This window comes from Erigeron canadensis, chromosome 1, assembly GCF_010389155.1.
Source record: "Erigeron canadensis isolate Cc75 chromosome 1, C_canadensis_v1, whole genome shotgun sequence".
In the NCBI taxonomy this organism is placed as follows: domain Eukaryota; kingdom Viridiplantae; phylum Streptophyta; class Magnoliopsida; order Asterales; family Asteraceae; genus Erigeron; species Erigeron canadensis.
The window spans coordinates 45125214-45139045 of NC_057761.1; the positions used below are offsets into that span (position 1 = coordinate 45125214).

At 32.6% G+C, this 13832-nt stretch overlaps 1 protein-coding gene across 7 annotated transcripts; it reads left to right on the forward strand.

Moving 5' to 3' along the window:
• The first annotated feature begins 1485 nt into the window (after positions 1-1485).
• Positions 1486-13491, forward strand: LOC122604965 (TNF receptor-associated factor homolog 1a-like). Of its 7 annotated transcripts, none has more exons than XM_043777853.1 (12): positions 1486-1545; positions 5535-5658; positions 6249-6360; positions 6751-6839; positions 6919-6987; positions 7115-7244; positions 8251-8409; positions 9466-9811; positions 10265-10377; positions 12111-12258; positions 12884-13305; positions 13380-13491. In XM_043777853.1, exons 2-12 carry the CDS (start codon positions 5553-5555, stop codon positions 13474-13476), a joined length of 1791 nt encoding a protein of 596 aa, XP_043633788.1. In that variant the 5' UTR covers positions 1486-1545; positions 5535-5552; the 3' UTR covers positions 13477-13491. The 7 variants fall into 7 exon arrangements, with proteins under 7 accessions (XP_043633788.1, XP_043633784.1, XP_043633772.1 ...); XM_043777849.1 differs by having other exon boundaries at positions 1488-1545; positions 5524-5658; XM_043777837.1 differs by having other exon boundaries at positions 1489-1545; positions 5528-5658.
• Positions 13492-13832: the final 341 nt, after the last annotated feature.

The window sequence follows — 13832 nt, forward strand, 5'->3', positions numbered from 1 at the left end:
ATGTAAGCATAAATGTTATTTTTTAGTCAGTTACATTTAAAATGTTTTCAACACCATCAACAATATAGGTCTATTAATACTTGATCTAACCGAAAACCAACTTAAACCCCTCATGATATCAGGTTTTTCGACCTGTCAACCGTCAAAATTAACAAACTGAAAATTTCAGGTTGATATTGGGTTGGTTTCTTACGATTTATCAGGTTATCCTGAAAGATCTTTTTATTTTAATTTAATTTTAATATTACTAATTCATTTGACCACATGATTTAAAACTAACTCACTTTACTTGTCAACCAGCTATTCCATTTTACCCAAAATAACCCATTTGACATGTCAACTCACTCAACCCCAAAACCACCCATTTGATATGTCGACCCACTTTACCCAAAAAAACACTCATTTAATCATGAGCTAAAATCAACTCATTTAAAAGCACTAATATCAAACTCACTTGACTCAAAACCAACTTATCTAATATGTAACCCATTATCAACATCACAAAACATAACTAATTTAAGTAAACCAATCCTTAAGAACGTGTCGAAAATATCTATAAATAATTTTTCAAGTAAATTATCAAATTGGTGAAAATATACAATAGACAAGTATTTATACGAACTGTCAATAGATCAGATATTCAAAGGATTAAAATCTTGGTATGCCAACTATATAAACACATACACATGTAAAAGCTATAACATAAAAAATAAGGATGTAAAATTTCGATTACTTTTTTTTTGTGTTATTTCCATTATTGCGAAGGACAACTTCTATTTTGACGCTCTTATTCATGTTTACATATTTTCGAGTTTATAAAAAAACAATGATGTTTTTCTTGTATTTTTATATTATGTTTCTGATTTTGCATGATATGAAAAGATGAACATATGATCATTAATTATTTAGTTGACTTTTTGAAATTAGATGTGAACTTTTGGAAATGAAAATGTATGAAGGAGGATCCTCTAAAGTTATTATCAACTTCATAGGTAAAGTTAAAAATTCTTAATCAAATGTTAAAATTCAAAAATCAAATTTTAATTTTGACATTTAATTGTAATTCAACTGTAGAGGATACTTGTCCCAAAAGTATCATCCATTAAATGTATTTTTGTAACTTTATGTGCTTATTTTTTTTACAATAATCTTTAAAAATTTTGAGAATTACTTCATAATTCTCGAAATAATTATCTTTTTAGCTATAAAGTTCTAAAAAAATTAATTTAAAAATATCATTGTCACTTGTCATAAAAACATTTTAGCTAGAATTAAAAGTCAAAGTTGCAATCTATTAAAATGCGTAAATCAAAGACTACATTTTAAAGACATTTTGGTATGAAAATGAGGACCATTTATGTAGTCTAGCAAAGATATAAATAAATAAAAATTAAATTAAAAAAAAATATAGAAATAAAAAAAGTTTATATACATACACACACACATATATATATATATACATGATACATATATGTCCACCTCTGTTTCTGTTATATGCTCTGTTTCTCGTAACCTAAAAACAGCTTCAAAATTTAATTCAATCAGGTGATGATTTCCATCTATTCACTTACTTTTTATTTTTTCATAATTAATTTACTCAAATTCATAATTAGGGATATTGAATAGAGATATTAAATAAATTGTTGAATTTTTAAAATAGAGAGTCCAATATATTTTATAAGAGATTATAGATATATGGGTACCTATTGCATTTAGAAAGTGTGTGAATTAGAGGCAATATGAGGATATTGAATATATTGTTGAATTTCTAAAATAGAGAGTCCAATATATTTTATAAAAGATTATAGATATATGGGTACCTATTGCATTAACAAAACCTAAAAATATTTTTAAATAAAAATAGAAATTTAATATAAGTATTTAATGAACAATTTATCTTTAAAAATATTCAATATTAAATATGACATCATAAATAAAATAAAAATTTCTGGAAAAAAATATAAACATGCCACAATGTTTTTTTATTTTAAAAATCGTTTTGTAAGATAATTTTCTTTTATTATATATAAAGATTATGGGTTATTCTAATTTTATATTTTTAATTTTCTATCATGTCATCATTTGTTTCTTTTTGTATATATATAACCCTTAGAATGAAACTTATATCACCGAACGGTTAGGTACCCTTTCGATTTCAAAGAAGTCAATTTTCGTTATCACTTTGCTTTACAATGACTATCAACAAAAGTCAAAGACAAAAATTGGCCTAAGTTGGTTTGTACTTGAAGAATGCAGTTTTTAGTAATGGTCAGTTATTTGTTGTTCTTTCAATAGTTAAAAGCAAACAAGGATTGAAATTTTTTATTTTAAACAGTTAAGAAAAGTCTACAAACACCATTATAAAATATTGTTTTCAAAAAGGTTTTTGAGTAATCAATAATTCCTTTTATGTCTATGTATTTAATATTTGTTTACTATTAGTGATTGCAATTTCTTTTGTTTAATAAATATTAAGTAGTAAGTACCTTCGTTTTTTTAATATTTTAATTACTTAAACTAGTTTATGGTTTAACCCATATGAACATCTATTTTATTATATACGAGAGCAAGTACCCGCTCATTGCGACAGTGAGATGGTGGGGTAATAGGTCATAGAGTGTGATAGATCATAGAAGGTGATGGGTCATAGAGTATGATAGTCAAATGCCTTAGCCGTAAGGGCTCCGCCCTTAGATTTAAAAATTCGTCGAAAGTATATCGAATGACATCTTTAATGAAAGAGCATTAAATTTTAAGAACACTCATATAATTTTTATGATTTATCGATGTACGGTTTTTGAGATAAAAATTTTTGAATGAATTGGGGAATAAATGATTTATAGAAGAAAGAGAAACAAAATGATTGGTTGAGATTTAAGGAAAGAGAAATAGTAATTTAGTTATTTTAGGTAAATATATAATATACAAGAGGACATTTTAGGAAAGTAAATGTTGAAACTTAAATTTAGACAGAGACTTTTTGCTTTATAATATAACGAGAGCAAGTATCCGCGCGTTGCGGCGGTGAGATAGTGGGTGTGATAGGTCATAGAGTGTGATAGTCAAATGCCTTAGCCGTACGGGCTCCGCCCTCAGATTTAAAAGTTCGTCAAAAGTATATCGAATGACATCTCTAAAGAAAGAGTATGAAATTTTAAGAACACCCATATAATTTTTATAATGTATCGATGTACGGTTTTTGAGATAAAAGATTTTGAATAAATTGGAGAATAAATGATTTATGGAGGAAAGAGAAACAAATGATTGATTGAGATTTGAGGAGAGAGAAAGGGTGTTAGATAAATATAGAATTGAAATATGGGCATTTTGGGAAAGTAAATGTTGAAACTTAAAATGTAAACAGGGGAGATCTGCTTTATAATATAGTATATATATAGATAATTATTCATCTTTTGTTATTACATTATTTTTATTGCATGTCATTTACAATGAATCACGTAGAAAACAAAAAAGACCGATGCAATGCACAGGTTTCACCTAGCGAGGACTATTTATGTAGTTTAGCAAAGATAGGATGAATAAATAAGAATTAAATTAAAAAGAAATATAAAAAAAAAATTATACATACATATATATTATATATATATAGGGGTGAGTTATTTTGAGAACCATTAAAAAAAAAAGAACGCGAGAACCAATCTCAGCCCTCCATTCATCAAGATCATGAAGAGCATGTTTGTCATTATTAAAAAAGTTGTCCAACACTCTCTTTCTCTCTCCTCTTATTAAATCAAAAAATATCTAAATCATTAAAAATCTTTTATCTCACAAACCGTACATCGTTAGACGGAAAAAAAGCATGGGTAGTCTTGAAATTTCGTCCTCTTTCATTAGAGATGCGATTCGATATACTTTTGACGTCTTTTTAAATTTTGTTTTTTTTTCCATCACGTTCATCCTACACATGTGTAAGTACAACCTACACATGTGTAGGAAAAACCTAGAAGTAGTGAGTTGTATAACCTGCCAATGTGTAAGTACAACCTACACATGGGTAAGTACAACCTACACATGGGTAAATTACTTATAAAGTTCAAAAAAGATGAGGACGCATTGTAAAACCCTAAAGCTTAATTTCTAATCCGAGGGGGAAGCTACTTTCTAAAAACCCTGGAAAATCTAAACCTTAAATGTTAAACTCTAAAAACCTAAAACGGATGAGGGTTCCCACTCTAGGGTTTAGGGTTTGAAGCCCGAGGGTTAGCCTATCGACCTTCAAACCCTAAACCCTAGAGCGGGTACACGGTACGGCTAACCCTACAACTTCAAACCCTAAACCCTAAAGCTTAATTGCTAATCCGAAGGGGACGCTACATTCTAAAAACCCTGGAAAATATAAACCCTAAAAACCTAAAAAGGATGAGGGTTCACACTATAGGGTTTGAAGCCCGAGGGTTACGGCTAACCCTCGACCTTCAAACCCTAAACCCTAGAGCGAGATGTATTAGGGGTAGGTACAACTTGCCCATGGGTAAGTACAACTTACACATGTGTAAGATGAACGTGATGGAAAAAAAAACGAAATTTAAAAAGTCGTCAAATATCAAATTGCATCTCTAATGAAAGAGGATAAAATTCTAAGACTACCCATGCTTTTCTTTTCGTCTAACGATTTACGGTTTGTGAGATAAAAGTTTTTTAGTGAATTAATATTAAAGTAAGAAAGAGAAAAAAAAGGAGCTGACGAAAATACCCCTTTAGTGTTGAGAGGAATTTTTTTTATTTTTAATCTTGTCCATCAATTTTCTTTGATCCAAGGGTGTAGAGGAGTTGTTGAGTTTTTTTTAGTTCTCAAATAATCCCTCCCATATATATATATATATGGGGAAGAGAATATGAGGCTATTAGGCATCCAAGTTGGGTGAAAAACCCTCACATACATTTTTTTAAAAGGTAAAATTTATGGGGGCCATGTATTTATTTAAAATATTAAAATATTAGTATGTAATGGGTTTTTCACCCAAGTTGGGTGCATAACAGCCTCATACTCACTTTTCCCTGTATTTATATATATTATATATATATTAATATATATATATATATACATACATGATACATATATGTCCGCCTCTGTGTTCTGTTATGTGTTCTGTTTCCCGTAACCTAAAAACAGCTTCAAAATTTAATTCAATCAGGTGATGATTTCCATCTCTTCACTGTCTATTCACTTACTTTTCATTTTTTTCATAAATGATTGACTCAAATACACAATTATTAATTAGTTTATCGTTATTTAATAGGATCAGGCTTTGCTTTTCTTGATGATGATATTTCTATGTAATTAAATAATTAATGATCTATGATTTTATGTGAAAATCAATTATATACGTATACTATTTGGTTTTATTGAATTTAATGTTGTTTTATTATTAGTTTAAGTTTATATATTATATATTAAATCAGTTTGACTGTCAATTGTGAATTAATTTAATGATCAAATTTTGTTATGGAATTATAAGTGAATAATATTGATGTATGTATATATAGCTGAATTTGGAGTAGTTAGTGTGTAGGGATTTTTGTGGTGGGAAATGACAAGTGAAGCGTTGGCGGAATGGCGGTCATCTGAGCAGGTGGAGAATGGGATTGCTTCGACATCGCCTCCGTATTGGGATACTGATGTTGATGACGGTTGCGGTATTTTCCTTCTTGCCTTTTTTTGATATATATATATATATATATATATATATATATACATGTTCCCATGAGGTAGAAGAGGCAGCTTTTAAAGGGGGGTGGGGGAGGTGACATGTTCGTAAATAATACTAGTTTTGGATGTAGTGTTTGACTAACTAAGGCCAATTGTAGCATGATCATCCAGCTCAATTGTCGGGTGTGTGATAAAAATACCACAAAGGGCCGTCAAGTTGTTGGGCCTCGAAGTTTGCTACAAGTACCAAAAATCTAGTGAACATAAAAATGGTTTATCATCTAGTGTTTGTTTAGGGGTCAAATTTATTGTAGCGTGCATGGTTTGATTTGAATAAAGTTAAATAAAAATCTTTTCAGGCCTTTAGGCTTTACTTTCAGGTGCCAACTCATGACCACCAAAAACGATGGATTGTTTCATATACATTTTCAACACATATACAATAGAAAATTTGGATACTTTTTAAATATATATGTGAATGTGATACTGCAGCTGTTCTTTTCTTTCTAGTCAAAATGCATTTTCATCTCAGGTTTTGTGTACTGTTAATATGTACTTTTTGCTCCATTGAATGCAGGACCAAGACCTTCAGAGTTATTTATTAGGCATACGTGGAAGATAGACAAGTTTTCAGAGATTAATAAAAAAGAACTTCGTAGTAATGTGTTTGATATCGGTGGCTACAAATGGTACGGACTTTAGATACAAGCTATTTTCTAAGCCTTGACTTATTCAAATTATATGAGTTGTAAGTTCTAGTAGCATGGATACTGACTACCGCATTTGCATTATGCTTTTCTGAAATTTATCAGGAAAGTTTCAGATACAAGATATTAATGTGAGTGTAGACTGTCGATTCCTTGTAGGCGAATATCCAATTTATCTTTCCCTTGTAGCATGTCAATTCTGCATAGTTTGTGAAAATACGGGGCTGCAGTATTTTGTTGTGAATGGCCAACTTATGCTGCCATCTTTATGTGCAGTTGCTGATGGCATATATGCATGCACATGGTCGGCAATACGATACAACTAACACTTGCAATTCACCTTTCATTTAAGCTTACTGTTGTGGCTTGCAGGTACATTTTGATCTACCCCAAAGGTTGCGAAGTGTCCCATCACTTATCTTTATTTCTCTGTGTTGCAGATCATGAAACGCTACACCCAGGTATGTTTGCTTTTGTTTTGTTTATTTTATTTGTTGTGCTACCTTAAATATTAATAACAACTTCCTGTCACTGATATAGGTTGGAGTCAGTTTGCACAGTTTACAATAGCTGTTGTGAATAAGGACCCCAAAAAATCAAAATATTCTGGTTGGTTATTTGTTCCCCTCCTTGTTCTCTTGTTAGTTTTAAGTATTAATTCTAACTGGTTAGTGACTCTTGCTGATCAATTGGATTGGGTTGGATGGTATGACAATCATTAAATGCATGTTTGCAGACACATTACATCGATTCTGGAAGAAAGAGCATGACTGGGGATGGAAAAAGTTCATAGAGTTATCTAAAGTTTTAGATGGTTTTGTTGACGCTGATACCCTTACAATAAAAGCTCAAGTCCAAGTTATCAGGTTTCTAGCTACTTATTCTTCAGAAATAATTTTATGTCTCTCGTTTTTTTTAATGCATACTTGTAACCGTCATTGCTGTGATCGCACATTGTTTTAGCGACAACTTCTAGACTTGACTGTTTTCTTTTTTGCTAGTTTAGGCCTCACAAAGCTAAATATATTTTGTACATATAGTTTTGTAAGATAGTCTGGGTGCCTACTGCCTACTATTAGAATACATTTGTTCTTTGTTGACTGTAAACTTTTATTACCGCCTTATTGATCTCCCAGATTTTTTCATGCAATGCTTGTTTCACAGAATATCAGTCCTTAGCCCTGTGGAGACATAGGTAGTGTAAGTCAATGCTTTATAAATCTTTGAATCATAATAAATACAATTGAAAATTTTGTTTACATATAGATTTTACACTTAATTAGTCCTTAGCCCCATGTTGACACATAGGTAGTGTAGGTCAATGCTTTATAAATCTTTGAATAATAATAAATACAATTGAAAATTTTGTTTAGGTATATTGTATTATATTTAAATCTTTGATATTTTATATTCTTAATCATTATGTTTTTATTAGTGTTGGATTTATGATGTTAGTTCAAAAATAAATCCAATGTAAATTTTTGGGGTTATTAATAATGGTTTGGAAAATAAGGTATCATTATTAATATTGTAAATAATGGATAATATTTTATTATCTCTTACATATGTATCATAGATAATTTAGTATGGATGGAGCTTTCTGCTGTTGATCATTCAGAAATCCAGCAGATTATCTCAAGTGTGGTATCTTATGCCATCTTGTTCTTATTAAGGATTGGCTAAGCAAATATACGTTTCCGTAGAGAGTGATGATATCTTGTTCTGATTGCTGCTTATTTCATATTGCATGGTTTTGTATGCTTATAATCTCCATCTGAGAGATAATCTGTAGCTTTTCCGATGTTCTCCTTGGTTGGCTTGAACTTGGAAAATGTATGGTATGTAACAGTAAAATGTCCAATTGATTTGCAGGGAGAGAGCTGATCATCTATTCCGCTGCCTTGATCGTCAATATAGGAGAGAACTTGTTAGGGTATATTTGTCAAATGTAGAGCAAGTATGTCGCCGCTTTGTGGAAGAAAAGAGAGGAAGGTTTGGAAAGTTGATAGAAGATAAAGTTAGATGGTCAAGGTACATACTGGTTTAGTTATAACTGCTGGTTTCATTTTTCATAGTATAGTTAGTTTTGTTTCTCCGTTCGATAATCACATTGCTGGCTGTATCTTCAACATCAATAGAACATACCATGTGTTAGGAATAAACTGCACGCACTCACAAAAACAAGAACCAGAAAATAACAAGAAGGAAGGACACGAGAGATTTAATGTGGTATCTCACACTAAACTGTGTGAACTAATCCACGGGGCAACTGGGTTTTTCTTTATTGATTCCACCAAAACCAAAATTACATGTACAAGAGATATGTGTATTTACAGGCTACTGATTAGGGTTAAATGCTTGTTCCCCAGGAAATCTAAAACTGGACCTAATAGAATTAAGGCCTGCTGCCCTAATTCCCTACTGGGCCGGTTTTACTAAGCTCAACTAAATAAGGCCTGCTGCCCTTTTAGTCTCTGAACATAGCAGCCCTTTGAGTGGACCGAATGACAACAACTGCCAACAATCTCCCACTTGGTGTCTTCGGACCTCGAACTACACCATCTTCAATCTCTTATGTACATCTGTAATAAGAACTCCTCCTGTTCTTTAATGCGCCCCAGCCCGACCTTCTCATTCTGAAGGCCCGTTAAAGCTCTCACTGAATTTCAACGCTTCAGTCACGCCTATCTTTGCCCTGACTTGTTCTCTATCTCTACCGGTTCCCACTGAAACTGCCAGATCCTGAGAAATCCCAAGAACAAACACTCTCCTGTAAAGCAGATAATAAAATGGAGAAACTTTAGCAGCTGGAATACTGGTTCACTTAACCCACTGTCTGGAAGCTCTGACTGAAGCACAACACCCATGCTCCCACTGTCATAAAAATCCCTGACTGACTGGTTTCTCTGAACCTTTCCTAGCAAGGCCTGCTGCCCTTTTAGTCTCTGAACATAGCAGCCCTTTGAGTGGACCGAATGACAACAACTACCAACACCATGTGCTATATATTTATGTTTCCACTTCCGTAATGTAACTCTGTAGCTCTATGTTCGGGCTGTAATTCAGTTATACTTTGCTTTGTTTCAGTTTCTGCACTTTCTGGTTGGGAATTGATAAAATTGGCAGGCGCGGTATGTCAAGGGAGAAGTCGGATTCGATATTGAAAGTTGCTGTGAAGCACTTCTTTTTAGAAAAGGAAGTTGCATCTACTTTAGTGATGGATTCCTTATATAGTGGACTGAAGGCCCTTGAACGTCAGACCAATAACAAGAAATTAAACGGAAATTGCGTGGATGCTGAAGCACCAATACCTATAGTGCTGGTGGAGAAAGACTCGTTTATTCTGGTTGATGATATATTATTATTGCTTGAGAGGGCAGCCTTGGAATCATTGCCGCCAAAGGATGAGAAAGGTCCTCAGAACCGAACCAAGGTGAGTGCCGTTTTGTCATGGCTTCAGTTTGATCTCTTGCATTTGTAGGTTTACATCAAGTGTTTTCAAACGTCTTATCATGTCACTAGTTTTGAGATTTTGAAATACGTCTAGTAGTGGCTATATTTAAATTTAAATTGCACTTTATTTTCTTTTCCAATATAGATTCCGCATATGCAAATTCTTTTTTTTAGGTCAGCTAATTGCTGCATAGATGATTACTCAAGCTATACTAAGTAGTTTTAACTTTAAGTCTTGACATATCTTCTTTTTTCCTTCATAATATACTTACAATACCTTATAGCACCTATCATTTGTAGTTTCTTGAATTGGTTTGTCTGTTATCTTTGTTCTTCAGCATCTGTACACCGATAACTACTTGATCTGGTATCAATGATATTAGTGTCACAGTTAAAAGTGGTAGTTTTATGGTGCATTTTGCTGCCCTTGTAGGATGGTGGGTTAGGGGAGGATTTCAGCAAGGACTCTTTTGAACGTGACGAAAGGCGTCTTACTGAACTGGGACGTAGGACCTTTGAAATTTTTATTCTGGCACATATATTCAGGTAATGAGCCAATAGTTTACTTTTTAACGTGTTTATGTCCTTTTGATGTTTTGACGAAGTTCCACTATTTTTCTTAAGTACTGAATCTTCGAGAGAATTTTATTAGTGCTTGTTGCATAACAGTATTACTACAAGCTCATGAGTTTTCTCAGTTACAAACCTGGTCAGGTGATGTGTTTTGTAGGTTCATTTTGGGTAGGGTATGTTTATTCAATCAATATCATCTTGTCAGGAATTTATTGATTTGTTCTCTCTCTCTCTCTCTCTCTATATATATATATATATATATAATGAGTTAGAAATAATAGCATGTTGTGGCAGGATTTTAAAGTATTTTTTATGTGAAATTGCAAAATTTTCAAAATAAATTCAATTTTCTTAATTTGGTTATACATTCATAATTCTTATAAGAAAACATTTTGTTTAAAAAAAAGTTTGGAAATTACAATATAAACCAAACTATATCAATAATAATATTAGAAAACAGAGAATACATCTGCATTTTACTAAGTCATTGAAAGACGTCTTTGGCAGGTTTTGTTATTTCTAGTTTGCCGTTCTTCAAGGAATAAGTTAATGGGTCGGAATCTATGACATTAACTCAATAAAGTAAAATGTAGAATCTTAGTCAACACAAAATCATATCAGCACAATAAAACAGGTTATGATACAATAGCAGCTTAATAAACACAGTACAACGACAATAGCAGTATTAATAGTAATTAGATTATTTGGTAGTAGTCTTTATTTATTATTGTAGAAATAAATAATGGTGCATTAGAATTTATGTAAAAAACCAAAATATAGTATGTAAAAAATAAGTTGATAGATAAAAACTCATTGTTATCTTAAGTATAAAATAGATGAATGTGAGAGAAAGAAAATGACTAGAAGTACAACTGTATAAGGCAACATGCAAGATTTAGGATTGTTATTTCAAAGACGTTGGCTAAAAAGCCTCAAACCACTTCAATCGTAGATTTTATTGGTCAAGTAAGCTGTCACTTAATAATACTGTTTAAGAGCTGAAGTTTTTTTGGAACAAATTTATTTACCGGCCCAATTTGTCGCAGAGTTAGTTTTTGCTCAACTGCCTCTTGTTCCTTCTGCAAGCTGCCTTTTTGATGCCATTTTGGTAGATGTGTTATTTGGCGGTAAAAGTTAATCGTTATGGACATCAAAACTTCTCCGGTTGTATATGAGTAATTGAGAAATGCGCCAAATAGCTTGTTTTAACTACCATTACTTGCATCTATTGATAAACAGCAACTGAGTGTTTGTTTCGTTTGCATAATCTTTTATTGTTGTCTGGTTTCAGTTATGTTATAATAAAGTTCCTTGAGATACCTATAAACTATGGGATGTGATAGACACTCCACAAAGTTTGATAAATACTTTTGTATATAAATATAGCAAACTGTACAATCATATAATGCACAATTGTGGTATATCAACTTATGTGGTGTATTTGTTAACTCCCATAGACTATAGGTTGATATTTTGCCGGTTGTTATTTTAGATCGTATTCAGCACCTAAATATCATCACATGACTGCCTAAAATGATGTGTTTTTGCCTGGCATATTACCCAGAAGAGACCCTTCTACATGTGGTTTAGTATAAAAATTTGTCCATTATGATTGTATTAAGTTACTTTATTCTTAGAAATGATGCTTATAGGCATCTAACTTACCTCTCTATGCAATAATTCTTATCTCCACTAAATTACTGCAGTAAAGTAGAAGTTGCATACCAGGAGGTTGTTTCTTTGAGAAGGCAAGAGGAGCTTATACGTGAAGAAGAAGCAGCATGGATGACTGGGAATGAACAGAAAGCAAAGCGGGGTGCATCCGAAAAGGAAAAGAAATCTAAAAAGAAACAGGTTTGTTGTAACCGATGTTAAAGCTATTAGAAACATTTTTCTGTGCCAAATTAAGACTTTTGTGTGAAGGTTGGATGAAGTGATTGCTTACTATTAAAGCTTGATGTTTGATGGTAATTTTTTGATTTTTAGCCTCAAGTTGTAGCTAGACATAGGGAGATTTGCGTTGGGGATCAGGCTTGAACCTAAAGGGGCTGTTAAGTAGTTGCATATTTCATACAGTTTGGGATGCATATACGAAACTAAACTATTTTATTATCAGAAACTGGGGGTGAAACCTAGATGGGGAATATACAACTTGTTAAACATACCCTGAGATAAATAGGTGCAATCCTGTAGTGCCAACTTGTAATGTTAAAAGTTCTAGATTATCCATCCTTACGTTTTTACATGATCAAAACTTCTATTCGACAGGACTAGAATCTGTATCATCTAAATCATATACACAAATCTTATTGAAGAGAGCAATTCTATATGTTTTTATGCGACCAGTCTTGCGCCAAACTAGCTTGCCCAAAAGTCAAGTTGATTTGATATTATCGTTAGAACAGTTAGCTTTGTTAAAAGACCCAGGATGTGCAATGCTTTACCTTTAAATTTATTCGAGTCGTAACTTTTTACACAGGCAAAGCAGAAAAGAAATAACCGCAAACTAAAGGATAGAGGAAAGGAGGAAAAACAGGATATTGTAGTAGAGGAGAAACCTCAACGACAGAACCTAATTGAGGATGCAGAGTTGATGGTCGAATATTGTGGTGCTGATACCCTTGAGGATGTTTCTGATGTTTCAGGTTCGGTGAAATGTGACATACTTGAGGAGACGCCTGTTGAGGTTGATTCAGATGACAGAGATTCAAGTCCTGTGAATTGGGATTCAGACACATCAGAAGCTCAACCGAACATGGTTACGACTGCGCATAATGTAGATAGGAAGACTCAATCTATGAAGGATGATAGTTCATCAACATGTTCGACAGATTCCCTCCCGTCAGTTCTTTACAAAGGGAACTCACTTCGAGATCAGAAAAGCCAAGAACCACCGGCAAGGTTAGCTACAACTGTTTTCTTCTTCTTTAGGTGGGAAGTGTTGGTTGGTCTTATTAAGTTCTTATTATTTGTAGAAGCAAAGGGAAGCAAGGAAATCTGAATGGTACAGTGACTGGAAGATGCAACGTGGATGAACTCGAGTCTAATATGGTGAAAAAGGTGGTGTTATAATACTGTTACCTTTTTTGCCGTCAACAAACATCTGTTATTGAGTTATTTTAGGTCACGAAGCAGAATAGGAGCATTTAGCTTCTGAAGTTTTGCTAAAACAGCCGGTCATTTTAATGAAAAAACATCTTTTGCTGATTCGTATACCAGTTTTTTTTTTATGATTAATGAGCTGTCAGTCTTCACTGAAAAATGATTTTGATTGTTCACATGTCTAAGTCTGTCATCGCTTTAAAATGATTTAGGATCTCTGCTATCTAATGGATGTTTTCATATAAATTATCTGCCTTTCACTACCTGTACATTTTCTGATGATCTTTTCTTAGGACTACACCTTATATTTTATCAAATATCTATGG

Coding starts and splice junctions, on each gene's coding strand:
- LOC122604965 (XM_043777853.1), top strand. CDS start 5,553: ATGACAAGTGAAGCGTTGGCGGAATGGCGGTCATCTGAGCAGGTGGAG. Junction 5,659..6,248: donor TGATGTTGATGACGGTTGCG/GTATTTTCCTTC, acceptor CATTGAATGCAG/GACCAAGACCTTCAGAGTTA. Junction 10,378..12,110: donor ATTCTGGCACATATATTCAG/GTAATGAGCCAA, acceptor AAATTACTGCAG/TAAAGTAGAAGTTGCATACC.